The sequence below is a fragment of the Colletotrichum acutatum genome (assembly GCF_030867785.1).
Source record: "Colletotrichum acutatum strain CBS 112980 chromosome Unknown BDZ83scaffold_28, whole genome shotgun sequence".
NCBI classification, from domain to species: domain Eukaryota; kingdom Fungi; phylum Ascomycota; class Sordariomycetes; order Glomerellales; family Glomerellaceae; genus Colletotrichum; species Colletotrichum acutatum.
Window position 1 is genome coordinate 72,902 of NW_026849022.1, and position 21,869 is coordinate 94,770.

The 21,869-nt window shown below is 53.2% G+C and overlaps 6 protein-coding genes across 6 annotated transcripts; 2 read left to right on the plus strand and 4 right to left on the minus strand.

Annotated features, from left to right (window-relative positions):
- The first annotated feature begins 48 nt into the window (after positions 1-48).
- On the plus strand, positions 49-1,625 carry BDZ83DRAFT_614290 (short chain dehydrogenase). The gene is made up of 4 exons (XM_060507823.1): positions 49-349; positions 411-601; positions 675-1,007; positions 1,164-1,625. The coding sequence occupies exons 1-4, from the start codon at positions 256-258 to the stop codon at positions 1,473-1,475; spliced, it is 930 nt and encodes a 309-aa protein (XP_060366960.1). The 5' UTR covers positions 49-255; the 3' UTR covers positions 1,476-1,625.
- Positions 1,626-1,992: 367 nt separating this feature from the next.
- Positions 1,993-6,205, minus strand: BDZ83DRAFT_573535 (ATPase; the record flags this gene model as incomplete). Its single annotated transcript, XM_060504624.1, has 3 exons — positions 1,993-3,663; positions 3,715-3,993; positions 4,043-6,205. The coding sequence occupies 3 exons, from the start codon at positions 6,203-6,205 to the stop codon at positions 1,993-1,995; spliced, it is 4,113 nt and encodes a 1,370-aa protein (XP_060366961.1).
- Positions 6,206-9,469: 3,264 nt separating this feature from the next.
- Positions 9,470-9,991, plus strand: BDZ83DRAFT_614294 (uncharacterized protein). The gene has a single exon (XM_060507824.1). The coding sequence runs from the start codon at positions 9,670-9,672 to the stop codon at positions 9,934-9,936; it is 267 nt and encodes an 88-aa protein (XP_060366962.1). The 5' UTR covers positions 9,470-9,669; the 3' UTR covers positions 9,937-9,991.
- Positions 9,992-11,478: 1,487 nt separating this feature from the next.
- Positions 11,479-12,795, minus strand: BDZ83DRAFT_772660 (carbonic anhydrase; the record flags this gene model as incomplete). The annotated part of the gene is made up of 2 exons (XM_060515390.1): positions 11,479-12,088; positions 12,309-12,795. The coding sequence occupies 2 exons, from the start codon at positions 12,793-12,795 to the stop codon at positions 11,700-11,702; spliced, it is 876 nt and encodes a 291-aa protein (XP_060366963.1). The 3' UTR covers positions 11,479-11,699.
- Positions 12,796-14,983: 2,188 nt separating this feature from the next.
- On the minus strand, positions 14,984-16,027 carry BDZ83DRAFT_614298 (uncharacterized protein). Its single transcript, XM_060507825.1, has one exon. It carries the CDS (start codon positions 15,654-15,656, stop codon positions 15,414-15,416), a length of 243 nt encoding a protein of 80 aa, XP_060366964.1. The 5' UTR covers positions 15,657-16,027; the 3' UTR covers positions 14,984-15,413.
- BDZ83DRAFT_649995 (uncharacterized protein) lies at positions 15,839-17,030 on the minus strand (the record flags this gene model as incomplete). The annotated part of the gene is made up of 3 exons (XM_060510334.1): positions 15,839-16,017; positions 16,679-16,765; positions 16,835-17,030. 3 exons carry the CDS (start codon positions 17,028-17,030, stop codon positions 15,839-15,841), a joined length of 462 nt encoding a protein of 153 aa, XP_060366965.1.
- Between the last annotated feature and the right edge of the window lie 4,839 nt (positions 17,031-21,869).

Sequence of the window (21,869 nt, forward strand, 5' to 3'; positions counted from 1 at the left end):
CATCTTAGCTTCGAGCTCAATCGGGGACGATCACTAATACACGTTCACGTACCGAGCCCCGACGGCATGGGTACAAAGTCTCACATCACCTTGCGCAACTCAAGGCTTATATACTGTGTTGCGCTACGATATCTAAGTTGACGTGGATTTTATGACTTGGTAGAACTTCATCACATCATATGCTTGAGAATTCCCCGTTCACATCTCCCACATAGTAGAGAAGGTACACATTTCAAACATCCCAGCTTACGTACAATGGGTGAAGTCAAGCAGGTAGCTCTGGTAGTCGGTGCCTCGAGAGGTATCGGTCGTCAAATCGCCATTGACCTCGCGAAGAATGGCTATGCAGGTATTGCAAATCTCCCTATCTTCACGAATCATATTGCCCAGTAACTCACGTCCAATACCAGTCGTCGTTGCCGCAAAGACCACCAGCGACGCATCCAAGGCCAATCCATTCCCACCGAATACCAACTCAAATGATTCAACGATTAGCACGGTAGCCCGCGAAATCCACGAGGCCGGCGGCGACGCAACGCCAATCGCCGTCGACGTGCGAGACCAAGACAGTGTCACACGGCTAATCGAACGGACAATCAAGGTATCTATCAAAATGGCTCCACTCGCTTTCCTACATGTACATCCACTGACGCAAACCTCCTCTCCTCGCTCAGATCTACACCCGCCTCGACGTCCTAGTCTACAACTCGGGCGCAATCTGGTGGGCCTCGGTCGAAGACACGCCCCCCAAACGCTTCCAGCTCATGCAGCGCGTGAACCCAGAGGGCCTCTATCTGACCCTCCACGCCGCGCTCCCGCACCTCAAGCGCCAGCGCCGCGGCCGTATTGTTGTCGTCAGCCCGCCAATCTACAGCCGCTTCTTCCGGGGCAAGACGGCATACGCCATGGGTAAAGTCGGCATGAGCGTCTTGACAAAGGGTCTGGCCATGGACCTCGTCCGGCAAGGGCTGGACGACATGGCCATTACGAGTATCTGGCCCGCCGCAGTATGTTGTCTCTTTCTCTCTTCTTTTCTCCTCCAATCTTCTTTTTAGGAAGAAGCTCGCTTCCTGGTTCTCTATCAATATCCGATAGATGAGACCATCGTCGGTCATGTTCAACATATACGCCGAATCGCGTACACTAACGAGAGACCATCATAGGCCATTGAATCCGCAGCAACTCAAAAATTCCAAACCGCAAACGCCGACGAATCAAAAGACCTGCGTAAGCCCACGATCTTCTCCGACGCCATCCTCGAGATCCTGCGCGCGCCCGCGGCAAAAGTCAACGGCGAGCTCGTCCTGGACGAAGACTTCTTGCGGGATCACGCCGGCGTCACGGACTTTGCTAACTACTCTCTCGTTCCCGGGTCCGAGCCGCGGAGAATCATGCCCGCGGAACTGCCCGATCTGCGCGTCAAGGAGCAGGACGACGAGGGGAAGAGGTATGATAGCGCCAAAGCGAAGCTTTGAATGGGGGGAGTACGTTGGATCAGCTATTTTGTGTAGGAATAAAATGATTTCTTGAGAGACTTATACTTATGCCATGTAACTTTGGCGTCGAAATTAAGGCACGACTCGTTGTCGACGTATGGAGTCCAAGTTCTCGAACAATAGAATTATCCTCCCCAAGATAGTCGAGTGACATGCACAGAAAAGCTTCATCAGAAACATAATGCAGTGAGTTTTGTCTATTGCCTACCCCATGCTACACAGAGTAGGATGCGGTGAATTCTCAATATAATGCACTTTATCACAAGAAAAAAGGGGGTCGTCCCGTCGCTCACAAATTAGACCATTGCCGGTTGCCCTCCCCTCCCACCTCCAACCCAACCAACCCCACTCCACCGTCAACCTGTTTTCCGCCATGGATGCCGGAGAAGAAGAAAAAGACTCAAGACAGTGGGGGAAATAAAAAGTAATTCAAGGAAACGTGCTATGGTACAAGTCGTGGGAAACATTTGCTGTCCGGCTTCACATGTCCCCTCTTTCATGCTTGCTGGCTTTGCTGGAACAAGCCCTGGATGCTCTCAATGTCGCTAATGGTCTCGTTGAAGACGTTGGTCAGGTCGCCGAGCACCTTCATGCGGTTCCACTCATGCCTCGTGTTCCAGATCTCGTCCATGAGCTCACGGTTGATCTGCTCCAACTGTTCAATAGTGCAGCCCGATGTTCTCTCCGTCAACTCGTCCAGGAATTGCTCGACCTGGCCCTCGTGGATGACAGGCTGCTGCTGCGAAGACGACGAACCAGAATTCCTGATGTCTTCACTTGTTGAGTCATTGAGAATATTGACCAAGGGCATGGCGTGCTTTGAGTCTCCCGAGCTCCTAGACTTGTTGGGAGATGATGTCTGACTGCCAGGCGGGTGAATGATACCACGCGCCATGCCATGAGCTTGGGAGTGCGGCCAAGCTGCGTCGCTAGAAGTGGCCTGGCTCACAGGATCCATGCCGGCAGGGATCTGGGTATCCTGCAGCTGCGAATTGTCGCCTTGGCTGGATTGATCTGGATGGAACCCGTTTGTCGGTCCTGTCGCTTGCGTGCTCCACTTGTCTGTCGATCTGTCCGATGGATCTGACGTCTTGGTGGTGGAAGCGTCGTTCACAATCGCAGAAGGCGACATGCCGGGAGGCACTGTGGTGATGACAGATCTTTGTGATACCTGTGTAGTCCCAGTTGTCGCGTTTCCTTGAGGCGGCCATTGAGCTGGCGGCTGCATGGAGCTATCCTGCGTCGTGTCGTCGTCCACGCCGCTCATGTGTACGTCGCTTTGCCGAGAAGGGTTGGACGTGCCGTTGCTTTGCTGATGGGATCCCACGCCGCCACTCGGTCCCGGGCTCATGACCTGGAAACGAGCCATGGCATGACCGGACCCAGGAATCTGCTCGCCCAGCGTAACCGGCCCTTGTGAGTCGCTGTCATTACCGCCACCCACATCGCCTTGAACTCGATCGAGAACAGACTGAAGCGCCTTCTTCTTTCTCGCCTTCTCAGCTTGGACCTTGGCGCGTTGAAGCTGTCTCTGATGCAACGCCTCCCAGTCCACAGTGCTGGTGTTGCCCTCAATTGTAGCGACGTCTACTTCGACATTGCTGACAAGCTCGTTTGCCTTGAGCGTCCGCTCTTTATCGCCAATGTTCTTGGCATCTTTGGCAAGTGATTTGATGTCCCGAAGGAAGTCCTTTGGTCGGCAGTAGAAGCCGTTCGACAACCTCTCCTCAATGGTGGTCGTTTCCAGGTTGTAGAAAGTCTTGCCAGAAATTGTCTCGCGCAGCACGTCAACATCGTACTTGTCCTTTACAATCTCGAAAGGCCGATGCTCTATACCCGCTACGTCGGGGCGGACATAGTTGGGGTCCTTTTCGAGGAAGAGGTAATCCAGCTGGCCGGGAGTAAGGACGGGCTGTCTGAACTTCTTGTACTTCCTGTTGATCTGGTCCATAATTGGCTGCAGTTGCACCTTCAAGATATTGAGCAACTGGTGGTCGCGTTTCTGCATGGCCTTGATCTCTTCCTTGGTAGGTACTTTCGGTGGCGGCGGCGGAGCAACGGGCAACTCCTCCAAGACTCTCTTCTTCCGATTGGCAGGATCAGGGAAGTCAGCCGGACTCTTGCGGATATGGTCAACAATGGAAGCAAAATATTCTCGCCGGTTTGACTAGTAAAATTAGCAAAGAGATTCCCGCAAATCTTCATCTGTTGTACTTACATGCTTCGGCCGCTGAATCTGCAACCGGTTTTTGCGGGAAAAGGCAAATAGCTCCCGGACGAGCTCAGGTGCGAGGTCCTCTCCAGCTTCATACTCAGCCGTGGCAAGCACCAAAATGGGATCCGTAGGCGGGATAGACTTGAGCATGTTCTTGAATGTGATGAATGGTAGTGTGTCTCTCATAGCGGCATACCACGATTCAATGCTGGGGATGTAGATGACACTCGGCTTGTGTCTCTTGACTTCAGTGAACAAACTGACAATCACCTGTTCCATGGGCTGCGAGACGTTAGCAGTGCAAATAACAATGTGACGGCAATGAACCTACCCGTCCGTCCGCCAATAAGTTGGGAAGCCCAAAGTTCTGAACGTGTACACCTTCGAAGTAGTGCAACAGGGCAGAGGACAAGTAGCTCTGGCCCATGCCCGAAAACCCATGGATCAGGAATCGCGGGCGGAAGATCCTAGACCGCTCAAACTCTTGGTGCAGAGCTTCTCTACCGAAGCCGTGATCCTCATCCTCAAATTGCTCGAACATGGCTTCTTCCAGCGCTGTCAGCTTCTTCTTACGAGGCAACACATCGTCTAGAGCCTTCTTGATCGATGCAAACTGGTTTCTAAGCAGCGGCTCGATTCCCTTGGGCAAAGGAGCAGCGCCTGTACCGGCGGACCTCTCAGACGACGGAATCATCTTCTTGATCGACAGCATGAAATCTGTCGCATGGATGTTGATCTTGTCAGGATTGACGATGAGCTTGTCTTTCGACGAGTAGACCTGCGGGTACGTCCTCTGAATGGAGTTGAGAGCAGCCTCCGTGCAGAGAGCACGAAGATCAGCACCACCATAGCCCTTGGTGTTTTCGGCGAGTTGTTGCTTAAATGGCTCTGAGAGACCCCAGTCCTTGGTGTGGATTTCAAGAATGGACCGTCGGCCAGCCACGTCAGGCAGAGGGAAGTAAAATTCTCGATCGAATCGTCCGGGTCGTCTGAGAGCGGGATCGATATTGTCAGGACGGTTGGTGGCGCCGATTACAATAACCTGTCCGCGGCCGTCCATACCGTCCATCAGGGCCAGGAGTGTTGAGACGATGGAAGCGTGAATCTGCTCCTGCTTGCTAGAGCGCACCGGAGCCAGACCATCAATTTCATCGAAGAAAATGATGCTCGGCTGCGTTCTTCTTGCTTCCTCAAAGAGCAGACGCAGCTGCTTCTCGGCTTCACCAACCCATTTGCTCAGAGCATCGGCTCCCTTTCTCATGTAAAAGGTGATCTTGCGCCCGCCAACGCCCACGGAGTTGGCAAGAGCTCTAGCAAGCAAAGTCTTACCGGTACCGGGAGGACCGTGGAAAAGAACACCTCGAGGTGGCGTGACGTGGAATCTCTGGAAGAGCTCGGGGTAAAGAAGAGGGAGCTGGACCATTTCCTTCAGCTGATCGATGTGACCTTGAAGACCACCGACGTGATTGAAGTCCACAGTCAGATCGACACCAAGAGGATCGGCATCTGCCAAAGCCTTCTGGTTCTTGATCTTGCCAACGTTGGGAGCTGCCCCCACGCCACCCTCCCCACCCAAAGGCTGCGCAAGGCCAGGAAGGAGTCCAGCTGGACCGGCGGCTGATGTGGGCGTCATGCCAACATTTCCACCAGCAGGCCCTGATCGTTGGCCCATTTCATCGTCACTACTGTCCGAATCAACACCTCCTGCGGCCATCCCAGACCCCCAGGGCCCGCCGAGGAGTGACCCGGCGCCGCCCCCACCTCCAAAAGGTCCAAATGTTGTGTTGAGGGCGCGATCCCAAGCTTGACTTGCACCTCCACGGCCTCCGCGACGACGTGCAGGAGTCGGGGCTGGATCTTCGCCGTCATCTTCCTCAATATTTACGGCAGAGAGAGGTGGCATGAAGTAGTTCATGGGCTTCGCGGCGGCTCTGCGTCGCTTGGATGCTGTTTCTTGATAGATGATGGCTGGTGAAGGTCGTCGCGGACGCCGCGAGCGGGAGTCCTGCCTTAGCTCGTGGAGCTCTTCGGCCAACTCGTCCTGGTCTAGCTCGGCTTCTTCGGCTGACTCGGCGCCACGGCGCGAGCTCCGAGTGGATCGACCCTTTGGCTTGGCGGCCCTACCGCGCGGAGCCGGGCTGTCGAAATCGCCGTCGTCACCATCGCCGGAATCCTTCTTGGGTGATTCAGACATGCGGTCTTCCTCCCCTGCTGACTCTTCGCCGGGCTCGAAATCGCTACTGGGCTCTTGAACAGATTTTGATTTCCGAAGCCCGTTGCGGCGAGTTAGGCGCCCAGATCGTTTGGGAACGTCATCGTCAGCTTCGCCTTCGGCATCAGCCTCCGGTTCGGCGGGCTCAGCAGGCCCAGATCCACTTCCTCTCTTTGCCCTGGTTCGCCGCGTGACGATTGGACCTTCGTCTTCGTCGTCATCGTCATCTTCGGCCACGATGTCTCCCTGCACGATTTCTGTCGATTCTTTGACATCCTCCATCTCGGCATCCTTTGTTTCTTCAACGACTTGCTCAGCATCGCCAGCCAATTCATCAACATCGGCATCCTCTTCCTCCCGAGGGCCGCTGCTTTCCTGGGTGGCCTCTTCGATTGTCTCGGGCCCCTTCTTCAAACCCTTGATGGAGCGGGAAGACCGAGTGCGGGCCAGGGTCTCGGGGCTCCTAGAACGCGAGGCAGGCCGTCCATGTTTGCCGGAATTGGTGAGTTCAACGTGCTCCTCGCCATACTCCTCGGTGTGGGCACGAGTTGATCGTCGAGTAACACCAGGAGCGGTCGTCGAAGCGTTCTTTGGCACTTTGAGCTTGATCATTAAGCTGTCCTTTTTCTTGGGCTTGGGTAAATCCTCAGAGAGCACGTCGTCTGACTCTTCGGCTGGGTCGGATTCGTCGTCGTCACTTTCTTTGTAGCTATTGTGCTTGGTCGCGGCCTTTCTTGATCTACGACCGGCTGCATTGACAGGCATAACCTCTTCTTCTTCTTCTTCATCTTCAGAGACGAAGGAGCCCTCGTCTTGACTATCAGACACGTCATCATCGTCTTCATCTTCAATGTCGGATCCTCGATAGCGGTTGTTCCGGCGCCGTCCACCGCCACCGGCGTTCCTTTGACCCTTGGATCCGCGCGATCGCTTCTTGGTGCGAACGGGGGGGCCATCCGCGCCGGGCTCGAAGTTCTCGTCATCGGAATCCGACTTGTTAGGATCGAAATCCTCGATGTCGCGCTTTCGTTTCGACGGCATTGTGACTCGATTGAGGAATTTTACGATGTGTGGTGGTTGAAAGGGTTGGTATCGCGGTCTTTGAGCGTCGAGCACGCTGTGGAAAGCTACTGCTTGCTGCCTAGCTACCTCGAGCTAAGGTCTGGACACTGATAATTAGCATCAACATGCAGACAAGAAAACAATTGTAGAAGAGCTTCAATATGGTGAAACAGGATCAATCCCCCAACTTCATTGCAGCAACTGGAAACGTGAAGGGAAGTAGGAAGGCCATACCAGTGTCTTAGCGCTCAGGGAGAGTGATGTGCAAGAACAATGAAGGCGTTAGGCAAAGGTGTTTGCGCGGCACAACGCCATTGGCTTCTCAGCAATCCGATCGCAAAAATTCGAGTCGACCTGGATGTCGACGACGGGTTTCGCTGGCGATAATGCACAGCGAGGATTGAAAACACCACCCGGTGATAATAAAGTCGGATTCGCTGAAAAATCACCACAGCGCGTAGTTGCGCGCCATTCACTCGGGCGAGGAAGGACGAGAGTCTGTAGAGTGGGTCTCACGTGCAGCGCCGACCAGCCACAAATGGTCCGAGCGCTCGACGCTCTCAGGCTACGAGACTTCCGCTTTGGGGAGTGTAGACCCAACTCTTTTTTCAATCCAACCGACTTCGTTGAGGGGCCTCAATCTGAATGAAATCTGCAATTTGGAATTCCCTGCCATTGGCATGAGCAAATCCGACTATTTGTTCAATTTGTTGCTCCCCGAGCACGGTCAGCGGCTCTGTCAACCGATGTTCGTCTCTACCTGTCGAAAGTCTGAAGCATGTCAATCGCTTTGCAAGGATTGACGGTGCTCCTCGGCGCAAGAGGTTAAAAAAGTCGGGCCCGGGGTAAGTGGGCGGCGATGAGTGTCCACCACAAATTGTCGCATTGTCGCGACCGCATTATTGTATTTCGAAAGAGAGACGTTGATAGCCCTTGAATGAAGTGCAACTTTGGGCCACTGCGTCTTATCACTCAATGGGAACGCAAGTCAGACAGCCGCTACCAACCCACTCGCTTTTTGGGGGAGTGAGAAGCCGCGGCGCATAGATGCGCCTGACAATGACCGATCAATGCCAATGATGTCATATCTCAATTTTCCATCGCATTCGGGCTTCAAAATGCTCGTCTCTGAGCATCAGGTGTTGTTAGCAACGAAGGACGGGTTTTGGTGGTGTCAACTTTCGTTGTATGGGTCGCCTGAGGATCTCATCCAACTCGTCCAATTTCCAGCAATACTGAACCGGAAAAAGACCACCTTATTCATAATTGCTCTCTCAACAACGGTGCAATTTCGAGCTTCACCAAGTCGACCCTTCCATCAGCCCTACGGCTCCGAATCTGGGGTACCTAACCCGCAGGCTTAAGCTTCCGGGCGCCAAGGTCAGGAACGTGGCCGGGGAACGTGGCTGGTGCCCCTGGCTTGGCAAGTTACTTGTCACTCGAGTGGCTGACATAATCGTTTGCCGGTCTATGTACTCTAGCCATCTTTCTCCTATTCTTACTCTTCTTCTTTTCCAAAGAGTAATCTGTGAGGAAATACAGAAGATGAAAGTGATAGCAGACTCAAGATAGGATAATTAATAAAAAGAATAAGAAATTTACCTTAGGAACGTTACAATTGTAAGTTGCGGCGTCCTATTTTGTCTTCTTGTCACTCTCTCTGGTCTGGTTGGGGTCACGGCTGTGGTGGGTACGGATACCTTACATCTGTGCCTTACGGCCTGAGCATTTTCGGTGCGCCCGACTCAGCAGGCATCCAGATAAACAAACATCACGTGCCGCGGCGCCGAGAGCCACAAACGGCGCTAAACCATCGGCGTCGTCCGAACTTCGGTACGGCGTATGACTAAACCAACCAAGCTGACGACGCTGCCGTGCCGAGATACCGTCCTATTCGCCAACACCGAGAAGTCGTTCATAGTCACGAGGTCGAACCATGCAATGCGTGCATATGCGGCTGTTACCTCGCCCACGTTTCCTCGTTTCTTGCTTGAGTGAACGAGGCTCTGGCGAGACAGATTATGAGGCTTGGACAACGGGAAGGGAAACCTACTATTGCTTCTTCCGGCGCAATATTGGACGGGCCTCAAAAATTACAGTCAAGCCCTGTCCCTTGTGTCAGCACGCCAGTTTTGAGGCCGTCGCCAATCGATCAGCCCAGTTTGCAGATCCTCGCGTAAAGATAGCCATTGGCGTCGTACGGGTACGCTACGAATGCGGAAGCATGTCATGGCGAACGAACACAAGGGAGCGCACCTGCATTAGCTGTTGCCTTACGAGGCCAAGGTCCACCTCACGCACTCCGCGGCTCGCATTCGGTCGCGGTGTCACATCAATGGGGTAAACCGTGTCCAGCAGACCGGCCCTTGTGTGGGGCTGCTATCGACCGGCAACCCGGCCAAGTCGGCAAGCGGCCACTCGGGGCACAGCATTCTTAGACCAGGCGTCGTGAATCCATGCCGACCAAGCGGTCGTAAGCAAGAAGCCAAGAAACTATCGCCGTGTAGCCGTATCTGGCAATGACGAGCTTCTAAGCATTTAAGGACGACTCCCCCGCGGTCTGGACGAGTCCATCATTGCATTGTACAATCATCATCCAATCTTCAACCGATTCATCCATTCATTGAAGAAATCTACTTTCAGATAAACAAACGCCAGATCAAAAGACATCAACCTCTTACATCATGTCTTCACTCAACACCCCCAACTTCGACGCTCCCCGTCCCAAGAGCAGCCGCGCCGGCTCAGACGCAAGCTCCATCTCGGCAGGCTCAGAGACCTTCACCCACAGAAGAGCAGTCTCTACTGACTGCCCGCGCCCCTCGAAGCGCAAGTCTTCCCACTCTCAGACCGTCAACGTCTACACCCACTGCGGGCGCCACAGCTCCCAGTTCCTCTTCGGCGGCCGTTCCTTCACGGACATGGCCCGCAGCGTCTTCAAGCGGGACTAGGTTGTTCATCGAGTTGAAGTGCTTAATGTTTCGAGAGGAACCCCCCCCCCCCCCCGGAAAAGAAATGCATATCACGAGGGCCTTTCCAGGAATCGACATTAAGCACCGATACCAAAAACAACCCCAAACTTGATCGGCAGCAACCCGCAGTCCCTTCGCCGTCGCCGCATGCGATCGGACCGCGAAAGCCCCGCCAAGGAATCGGCGAGACCGGTGGTGCCCCACAAGGCTCAAGAAACCGGCACGCGGCTTCCGACGCCAAGCGGGAAACCGCAAAATTCGGCCTCCGATCCCCAGGTCTCTCCCCCCTTGCCCATCTCTGTCTTGCCTCGTTCTGTGTTTGCTCCATTGCCCATTGCAAGAACAAAAGTCCGCAGAGTGAAAGATAGGTAGATGCAGCAGGCTGAGGTGAGGGGAGGCAGGAATAGCCGAGACGTGCATGCCATGCCGAGAGCCAAGACCAGGAGACCCATTGGGAAAGTTGTAATTCATCATTGCGAAATTGCGCCCCGACCTCCCACACGCGCCTCCGCGGTCACGTCACGCAAGACAAGACTTGGAGTCAATGGTCCATCTTCATCTCCACTCTACACTCCACATGAGCATCATAGTCCGCGTACCCAATCCCTTTGGTCAAACCACTCACATTTCCATTCCGGTGTCTTGGCAAAGTTCGCGCCAACGAGTAGCAGAAAGAGCTTGAATTGTGCCAAGTGAAAACCGTTGAATCGGACCAGGGGCCATCGAAACGGGCCACCAATCACACGATGGCGTCGTCAACCTCTTCCGTCGCTTCGCAATTGGGCCTTTCATCGCTTTACGGATACTCGCACAATAGCAGCCTCCCTTCTTTCCACCCTTGAGGTACGGATGCTCCATCAAGTTATCAACCTGTCCGGGGTTGGGGTGCTTCATGTACGCCGCCGCCATATTGCGGAGAGAGAACCAAGACGAAAACCAGACGGGCCCAAGAGCGTGACATCGCTCCGGTCAACGTCCGTCCATGTCGTTCATTGCTTTTTTCTTCCACACCCTGCATGCGGATACGATTTGCTCTTCGCCATTCAACGGAGAAGGCGGACAAAGCCATGGCCGCAAATCCGGGGTTTTTTGCCAAGGGACAAAGTCATCGGAAATGGGAGAGAGGAGTCTCTGGCACAATTTACGACCAGAGTCTCCAAGAACATGACTCTTGTATGAGCGCGGACTCCGTGGACGATAATAACTGGTGCTCGAAAGGTGTTTAAGGAAAGATACCATGGAGTTGACTTTTGCTCATTAGAATACAACGTAATACATTTAAGTTTGCGATGACTGCTCTTATCTCTTGGAACCCTGTGCTTCGTCCATACCGAGAAACGTGAACCCTGTCATGCGTTGATTGTATTGTGAGATCTGTACGCTGTATTCGTATCTACTTACACAAGCTCCCACCACATCGAGCCGTCTTTTTCCGTATTTGTATGACCACCCATGTGCACAATGTGTATGCTCGCCAAACTCCCTCCTATGTAATTTCCCACATCCGTATGCAAGTCCATACGTAGAAGCACCCGTCATAAACGCCAATTGAGCCAAAACTCCGTCTCCGTAAGATCCACATCGTGAGCCACCCAACCCCGAGAAATACGCACAACCAGATGGAACAGCCCACACGCACCCCAAATATCGTTGCTTCCTCCACATCTCTAAATTTCGCCTACCCCTCTTACTCTAGTTGTAGCCAGTAGCTAGCTACACTCCCTCCGGGCCAATACCCTCTTTCACGGGGACACGGCATTGAGCATAACCCTCGAGTTCTCCAACAAGTTCCTCTGCCCGGGCACGTTCTGCGTATACCGCGAGTTGAACTTCATCACCTTCTTGGCGGCGCGGTACGTGACGTCGTCGACCCTCAGCGGCTCCGCCACGACGTTCCACGCGATGCCCTCGGTGCACGGCGGCGTCGTGAGGGAGCCGTCGTACTGGTAGACGTCCGACCCCTCCAGGAGGCGCCTCAGCTCGCCAAAGTCCAGCTCTTCGGTCTCGGCGTGCGAGCCCGGTTCCTCGACCTCGTCGAGGTGGGCAAAGACGTTGGCTAGGAAGGGCGAGGGTGCGCTGTTGTCGACTTCGATGAGGAACCCCACGACGGAGTTGCTGGGGCCGGTGGAGTCTATGGGGGAAGGGTAAGCAGTTAGTCAGTCATTCGCTTTGGTTCTCCAGTCTCTCTACCCTTACGATCCACAAGTCCCCATATCTCAATGGTCAACAAGAAACCGTAAAAGCAAGTTTGTACAAGTTGGGTTTCTTGGCTCATTGTTTTTTGACGAGAACGAGGAACTTGTAAAGGAACGAGGGCAAAAGAGGGGAAGTGAAGGGAAGCGGAGACGCACTCTTCAGCTGCTGTTCATCGGCCTCGAAAACAAAATGAACCTCCATGGGGAAGTACTCGCTATCAACCCTATGCTCACTAGGCGTATGGAAATGGAACTGCCTCAAATGAAACTTGCGCCCTCGCCTCATCAGCGTGCCATTCTCAGCCACGACCTCGAGCGTACTGCCCAGATTCTCAAAGGCGGCGCCGTGAAGCAGGTTAGGCACATCAAAGGCCAAGCTCGTGCCGGCGACGAGCGTCGCCGAGGTGTCGTTGAGGTTGATGGGGCTCTGCCAGGCACCCGTGGCGCACTTGGACGACTGGTTGTTGTGGCCGTGCCAGTTGAGGGGACCCGTGAGGTCGTCGTAGCCGAACTTTGCAACCTCGACTTGGCCGTCCTCGCCGCGGGGCGCGATGCCGCCGTGGCTCCGGCGGTAGAGCGATGTGCGGTGGTGGCAGATGGCCGAGGCCAGGGTCACGAAGGGGAGGAGGAGGGATGGCTTCATCGTTTCTGGTGTGTTGGTGTAAGTCGGAATATGAGCAGGCCTGAGGATGGATTCTTATTAGGATATAAGCAGCATTAAAGTTTTCCTCAAGAGAGGCAGAGAGAAAGAAATGGGCTTAAGGGTGGTGAATAGCAAGCCGCGTGAAGAAGGGGGACGGAGGACCTCTTTATCCTACCTTTCGGTCCTCTGGGAGACAGATCTTGACGGATCCCTCAGGAGGTACCTGCTCCATTCCGGGGCAAAGATAGGGCCCAGAGTCGGAGAGAAAGAAGGTACTCTTCCCAAACAAACGCAGCTATCTCACGAGGTTGGGCGTAACAAACAGTGTACTTACTGCGGCCAAGGAGTTCGCCTCCACACGGCACTTTGGCCTGCATAGCTTGATTCCTTGGTTCCTTGGGTCAACCGTCAAGCGATGGCCAGTCCAGTCTATTCCGCGACTCCGCCAAAGAGGGAAGAAAGAAGTCCCCGCGCCCATGGAACTGGAGGGGGGGTGGGGGTGGGCGTGTGGGTGTGCCCCAGTACCTGTATGGGTTGAAGAGAGTAGGTACGGATAAAGAGAGTCAGATTCTGGCACCCCGTCAGATGAAGATCCTCTAAAAGCCCACTCGAGCCAGGTTCATTCAAAGGCGCCAAGACAATAATACGCGCGCATACTTGAGAGAGAGTAACAAGACGGCGAGATGCGGGTGAGGAGGCAAAGTAACAAAAGAGGAACCACAACAGCCAGCGGAAATTTCTAGGTACATAATCAGGACACTTGCATGGCGGGGAAATGCGGTGACTGACGGATTCTCAACTTCCAAGACATTCAGATGGAAACGAACATGGGTTCTCATTGGCAAAACAAAAACATGGTTGACAATTAACAGCCGCCCAGGCTCGGTTGCTGTAAGTCTCTCGCTTCGTGTTATTTTCGTGCCACTTGACGCCAAGAGCCTTTCACCCATTTGAAAGCATTCGTGATGCAAAACTTCCGTCGATTCACTGACCAGGCTTTGAAAAGAGAAGACAGGATCATGACAGGGTAGTAAGCAACAAGGTGCAAAGAGCATAGCCGCGACAGTCTAAAATCTCGTTGTTGCTGACCGTGGCGGAGGGAGCCCTAAGCCGGACGGAGAATATGGCACAGCCGAAATCTCACGCGGAATCCAGTCAGTAGTGCTCACCAGTGAACCTTCAACCGCGGCAACTTGAGCATCTACGTAAAATTGCTTCGAAATCAAACTTTGCCGCGGTCAAGGGACCGGTGAGGTGGGAGGTCACACGGAGGATTTAAGGTCCTTCGCTCCGGGTTCTCAAGAACCTTTGAGTCCTACCATGAGCGAAGGAACCTGTACCGCCACTGCGATATCATCCCTAGCAGTATTCAATCTTTGGCACGGAGTACAAAGCTCCAATAAGCGCTATTGTCCAGCGTAGATAATACATGCTTCAGCATCAGCCTCCACCATTTTGTCGGACTTGGATGGCGCTTATCCATGAAAAGAGACGTCTTGACAAGTTCACCAGCCACGGATCAGTCAGCCGCCAAATTACCAACATCGTCGGATAATTTTATTGTACTTATGTCTCTTGTGCAACGAGCGATTCATGTGCTGGGTAACACTAGACAACGGGACACGCCCCATTTGTGGCAGCTGAGACAGCGCAGAGCGACAGTCAACAGTTGACGTGACGTTTGTTCTTGTAAGAAGTAGGAAACGTGCAGGTTTCGCTACTAGCCTTGGGTCCTGGGCGGCCAATTCGGCAAAAACCATCTAGACTTATTGTTTCTCATACTTAACTTTCTCCGAGACTCTTAAAATTAACGGCGTTGAACGTCAGTCGGCTGGCTTCTCTCTCTCTCTCTCTCTCCCCCAATAGCCGACGCGACCGGGAAATTCTCGAGCGCCGCATCATCAATCCGAGGCGGGGTGGGAAGCGGGCTAGAAGTCCTAGGGAAAGCTGGGGTGCGATGCCCATTATAAGTTAGCCGGTACAAAAAAACGTTCGATGATCGTCACTGTACGTTACGATCCCGGTGAGACATTTCTTTCCCCCGGGGGGGTTTTTGGGGGTTTTGACATTTGGTTGGCACGTTTGCATTCTTAGTGACTTGGCCTGGCCTTTTAGACTTTCGAGGTTAATCCAACGTCGATCGGAACATGGCCGACGCTGTTGGGGATTGAAGATGAAGATCGCTTCCCTTTCATCAGTTTTGCATGTTCAGCAAAAAGTCGTATTCACTTCTCGACTTTGTTTCCCCTCTCAGATGATTGGTTGAGAGTTGAATTAAGATTGAATCTGATGGTGCGTGGGTGCGAGCGAATGGTTGTCACCTCCTCTGTTCTCTTGGCGTCAATGTCATTGCAGAGCTATCCCTGCCAATATCCCAACCGTGGACAGATGAGCATGATCAAGTACGCATTCATGTCCCAGCCATAAGCGGCTATGACAATTATAATAAGATTCTTCGTGTAAGGCCTGTTCCAGAGCACATATCGCGTCTTTCAGTCCTGCTATCACTTCATCCCAAGGGAAGTCCAGGCTGAGCTGCAATTGCCATCAAGCAGCCATTATGCCACTCTCTCGGAAGAGAGGGCATCTTTAAAGGGGAACATTTGCGCAAACTAATTTCAATTTGATCCAGGCCTCTGGCCTTCAGATCGAGGACTTGAGACGCTCTGAGGTTTACATGGACAAGCTGAGCTACTCCTGACACAGATAGCTCTGCTTGTTTGGCAAGACACTTGCCCAGGTTGCAATCGGGGTCTTACTTTCAACCTCGGAAATGATTCAGTTCTCGCTTGTAGTACTAAAACGGTATCCTGTTTCAGGCACTTGGAGATCCAGTGTACACCGCGGCTTGGTATCGACATTCTATCAGGGCAACAAAACGTATGCTTTTGAGAGCCTCCTCGCGTTTTCCACTTTTGAGCGCATCTTCGATTGCCGAATTACCCACCTCCCCTCGTTCATGGCATCGCATCCCTACAGTCTAGAAGTGGCAGTCCAGCAAACTTAAACTTTGACATAGGTTCAGGAATTCGAATAAGTCTACTTAAGAGTTAACACACGTCGAGTTCTTGAAGTGCTCTTCGTCCGCTGGAGAGTCGAAATCTCTTGTCCCTCCGTGATTGACATCGGACCAAACAAGGCTTGACCGACGACTAGCACAAGACTCTTGCTCTTCCATGAGCACGACGTACAACTCGACACAACTGGTCACACCGTCGCCATCTGTACGGATATCAATGTCAGTCTACTGAACCTAGCATCACCCAGCAGACCCTCCTCGCGAGTGACATATCCATACTCGAAAGACTTGTTTCTCTCCAGTCATATCAACTTCGAATGCGCATACCATCTTATAGGGCCTTTGCTCCCATACCCCGGCAGACGTGTCACCAAATAGTCGAGCAAACTTGTCTCATCGGCCACCCGCCTACCCGCCAATCCACAAACATTTGCAGCAATCGATCATCACCCCGGCTCGGCCACTGATCCGCGGCCAAGCTAGATGCCCCCTGACAACGGGGTACGAGCTTGAAAGTACAGGCCCGCGCGCCCATCTACCTTGTCACGGACTCCGACATGAGGCTCAGAACAATACATTCAGCCAGCACCCCTTCGAAATCCTCTGCTTGTACGAACCCTTGTTCTTAGAACAAAACGCTTCATATCTTCCTGTTCCGTTTATCTTCATCAGTTGGTCCCTTGAATGCCAATGTTTCCTCTGGAAATGGGAAGTCCTACATTTGGTACGACCGCGTGCCCCAACAGGGCTCAACAACCACCCCTTTTCACCGATATCAAATTGCCAATTCCCGAGGAAAAGACAGTGTTTAAAAATAAGATGCAGCCCTCTAATGGAGTTTAAAACAGCAAAGTAAGAACATACCCCTGCCTTGGTCTCTTTGCTCGCTAGAGACCACTTCTTTCCCACTGTTGCTCATCATGCGCACTGGCCCTGGACAAATCTTCCTGCCTAGGTCATTGGACATTCATCTCCAACGTCCAATCACAGAACACATCTCAGGAAACGAAGCATGATTACCAAACACCCAGGTACTCGAGAATGATGGCGGAAGTTTGTAATAGGTTGCCTCATCAACGTACTCGGCGATGGAGGTGACCACAGCGCCGTTGCCAAGGCCATTGTGCGAGGGTGTCGTTCCTTCCAGCTTCACTGAATTTCGGCGGAATAGCCTGAGTGAAATCCAGCTTCCGAGGACAGTCACTCGCTTTAGCATATCATGTATATTATACAACAAAGAGATGCCGCCACCATGCCCGTATCTAGGTCCTTTTACTTCTTTATCTCGCTCTAGTAAGTTTGGGGTCATCGAGAGACAGCATTGGAGTTTCGAGCAGTCCATACGGTCTCAGCCTCCCAAGGTAATCAAAACAAAAATCAAAAGAGTTCGCCCCCCTGGTGCCGGTTTGGAGGCTACGTCTCTTGATGCTCATGGTGGGAGAATCGAACTCGAAGTCTTAGCCTGTCGTCGAGTAGGCTGTATGGACGGAAAGTTTTTGTTGACCATGAACCATTCCACCACCCACGCCACAGTTTGACCTGACCCCCGACCTAGAAGGCGCCTGCTGTGCTGGTGACGAGAATGGACTTGGAGGGGTATATGAAGGCTTGTTGTTGTATATTCAGGCGGGGCGGAATAGTCTATCAGATGGAATTTACACCCTTCAGGTAAGGACGCCGCCGCCCGCCTAGAGGCCATCTTTGCGCACCAAGCACATTACCCAGGCAGGAGCTATTGGTAAGTGGTCCCCGTCTTCCCATCAGGAGATGAAGCACACGCTTCACGTGGCATCAGAGTGACCTTCTTTCCAAGGCACCCAAGTAGTCACTCATCACCTCCGTCGCCCTAGCAACGAGATGGATATTGATATACATTTCATCAACTTTATGAACTATCAGGCGACTTTAGAAGGTTACGAATGAGAGAATCACTACAACTCACACAGGGAGAAACACAAAGAGATTTGACGGGGCTAAGAGAGTCGCACCCGAGACCTACCAGCTCTTTTCTTCTTCTTTCTAATCCGGTTCGCTCCATGCACAGCATTTCCCCTTCCTACAATTCGTGTTGATTAATTTACTAGCATAGAACCACGAAACTTTACAATAACCAACGGGGGCATATTATCCGTGAATGTTGCTGTCTTATATGCATATCTACTCTGTCGCCTATGATTTACTTTGAAAGCTAGTTGCCATTCAGATTGATGCCCTCTAAAGCCAGTAAAGCCTGAGGAATAAGAGCCCTCACACAGGGAAGAGTACCTAAGCAGCCATATCTATCCCAATTTGCTACCGGCTAGTCGTAGGGGAAGAAAGTGAACCAGAAAGTACAGAAAGAACCATGAAAATACCCAGCGGTGCGGGAAAGAATTACTACACTCAGCCATCGCTGGTGTACACATTTGACTTTTACTACATGTTAACTTGCCCCTTGTTTCTTTTGTGTCTTTTCGTTTTGTTGCAATCTTGAAGCCAACTCCGACAGATATCGCACAGCGAGAGAGAGAGAGTGGGCTCCTCCTGGGAGTTTCTGATACCAAGGCGAAAAGAGTAGGTAGGATCAGGGAGCTGACGTTGGAAGTCAGTCATCATTTTGAGCATCATGGTCACATCGCAGAGGCGCACAGCATGTATACCGCTTTTCAAGTAACGGCCTCTGGAACACGTCAACCGTGAAATGGGACGGATGAAGGAGGCTTGGTCAAGAATCCGATGCTGCCCTCTTGGCTGGTATGTCGCAAGCCCAGAACCGTCCCGAGGTCAACATGGCAAGGGAAACTGAATGAATAGCAAATCAACAACTATTTACCTACCACGCTTTCGATTCATTGCCAGCACAATATGGAATATTGTACTTACCAAGGCGACACTCATACTATCTGTGCCACCCGCGGGAGGCTCACACATGCCGCCGGCCCGCCTACCCCGATTGGGCCGGAGACGCACCACGGCCTCGGGCCCGATGGTGGAGATATCTCGGAAGCCAGATGGCCGATAGTCGTGCAACCAACTCGCGTGCCTGCCCATCAGACGACGCGATCTCCTTGGGAGACCCGGGCCAAACAGCCCAACGCTCAGGGAAGATCGCGTGGAATCTCGCACGACATCGGCAAGCCAAGGGGAAAATGCCTAGCGAAAAACTTTCTTCATCCATCGTACAGCGTCTCGCGAGCCATGTGCGACGCCGCATCCTGTCTATTGGGTCGGCGGTGACACATGTCCTCCCCCTCTCTTCACCGCAGGTAAGGAAGAGTTTAGCGGAGCTTGCCTTAGTACCTGTATGTTTCCGTGGAACAATCTCGGAGAGGGCTGAGAGGGAAGCGTGTCAGTCTCCCGCAGCAGGTTCCGCGCCGGACCCGACGTTGAACGATCGGTCTCTTCGCTCACTGATATGGGAAAGCTCTCGGTACTGTTGATACTGTTGCACGGCGTGCTACACCACTGCAGGTGACCGCGTACGGGAGTGGACCAAAGGGCCCGTCTTTCGCGGCCGTCTGGAGTATGACAGCCACTACCCGGCTTGGCTCGGAAGAGTGATGGTGCCGGTGTGAACATGAAGGCCCCGAAAAACAGGGATGGTTACGGATACAGATACATACGAACTTTAAGAGAAGAACGGGCGGCAATGCTCCATCTGCACAGTCACGCTGCGAAGTGAATGCCTTTGTCGAGTCCCGTTTGGTATCTCGGCCAGGAAGGTCGCCTCGATAGTGGAAGCGGTCGGTACAGCCATGGTGTCGTTTCGCTCATAAATGGTCAGTTGACGGCCATAAGCGGGGAATAACTCACCTCTTAAGGCTCCACATGTCCAGGAATGGCTTCCGTTCACATGGATAAAGATGAGGACTTCCAAGTTGGAACTGAACATGAGCCATATCCAGTGGGTTCGGGGAAGTTGGATTGCTAGAACGGCGGGCCATTGGACTGGGATACCTGTCTTCTTGGTCTCTTTGAGGACTCTGGCCGCCTCGAGGTGCCGTGCTATTGGGGGCCAACTCATCGCAGTGGCTGGAGCGTGCGGCCGGCTGACCTGGGCCTGACGATTTATCGAAATGCTTCAATTGGCATCCCCTTTGATCATTTCTCCGATGACTGTGGCTTAAACCATCGCAGAATCAGTTACTCAGCCTCGCTAATCGCTCGCGGAAGTCGTCTTGGCCTCCCGGCCTCGGCAGGATACACTAATTAGATGAGAGTGATCCGTGGCATGGAATTGATGAGTGCGGGGATGGAGGTTTGGTTCCGTTCATCTCACCGCAACTAATCCGTGATCCATCATCCAGGATGGGGCGTCCCCGTCAGACTTCAGTGGACAAACTCGGGGTCATGCCCGGTCTTGGCCACGCCATTCGCAAGCCCCCTCGGGCCCTGGGATCGTACGCACGGGTGGAGGAGAATGGGTCCTGCAAGATATCACCGATGGACCGGCCAGTGTGGCCTTATCGGGAGTGCTTCGCGCCATTGCCTTTTGACCTGCATCGTCTGCATCGCTTGCAGCGCTCGTGGTGCGCCGTCTGCTGCAGCTGGAACTTGATCGAAGTACTTGCGTTGCCTTTTTCACGATCAATTGGCGCTGCGATTTGTTGCGGGTGTCGTACACGGCCCGCCAGAACGGACGACGAAATAGAGACGGTCTGTCTCTGGTAAAATGATCGTCGCCCGTCATCCTGCCGCTAGACTATACGGGCGATGGCGTTGTGGATAGTCGCGCTGCCGACTAGAACACGACGCCAGGAACCCACAACCCTTGATCGTGGGGCGACAGAAGACGCTGTGCAAGACTGCTAGCGAGTCCCTCAGTCCTCAACTCCTTCGACTCTCGAGAGCCACTTGTTTCGCTCCGTGACCGAGAGCGGGCCTCATGATCTGGCACTGTTGTTCGTGGCTTGCTTGCGCCAGTCTGTGGGCGAAAACGGGGGGCCGCGCAACTGAGGCAATCGGCGAAAACTCTCGATAATTTCCACTTCCCGCCATGGGGAAAACGTTGGCCAAACACCCCATATTCGAGATTTTTGAAGCAAAAGCTTCTGCTGCGTTCTGGAAGACCGCCTTCGATTTCATCTTTGCAGACAATAGCGAAACAAGGGTGCAAACTTGGATCTCGGGCTGTCCTGCATAACAGTAGTCGTAGTATAGGCCATTGAGGATACGCCATGGCGACTTCCATGGATCAGACCCTGAATATCCCACTGCTCGTTTGTTACGTGTGTGCGTGTGCAGTGTGTTGGCAGGGTCACAACTGGTAGCCAAGCAGCAAACCCCTCAGAGCACTGTTGATGGCTGCTATCCAACCCCGAAGCGATCACTACCAAGTCGGTCCGGGGCCAAGAAGATCTTGATAGGACAATCTCCACAGAATGCGTCTGATCTTCAGCGATGCTGCCAGGACATCCGCAGATATCATGGATTTGAGCTTGGAGGAGGCGTCGTATCGTTGTTCCTCCTGCAGTGTGCAAGGGTGATCCAGATAGAAGACTGAGATGGATGCCCTGCTCTCACATACTGACACTGACTATTGGAAAAAGCTCGCCGTGCTTGCGTTGATAGGACATCGTGTTGCGTTGTGCTGCCAGATCCATCATTCAGATCCAGCGATCCAGGGACACTATCGTGCAAATTGACACAGGCTTGATGGGTCCGTGCCGCGAGACTGTTTGAATCTCGAGAGCACATTTCCCTCTGAATCGCGCTGCTGCCCTCTCTCTCTCTCTCTCTAAAAAAAAAAAAGGGTCGCGCGTTGGTGTGGTCGATTCCCCCGCAAGGCCTGAGAGCGCGCAGCAGGATAAGCGCATGTGAAGCTGCAGCGTTGCAGTGGACGGGATCCGGGCTGAACCAATAATGGCTCGCCATTGCTCCCCCGCACTGCATCAGAAGAAATGATGGATTGAAGCCATCCCAGTTGACCGAGATGAGGGAAAAGGAAGCCTTCTCATGCAGCCGGTCGCGCCTCTGTGCTTGTTGTCATTGCCGGTGGCGGGTGGAACGGACGCGGTGGGCGCGCGACTGTCGAATAAGGTATCACCGTATCAGCCTTTTGACGGATGGGCCGCTT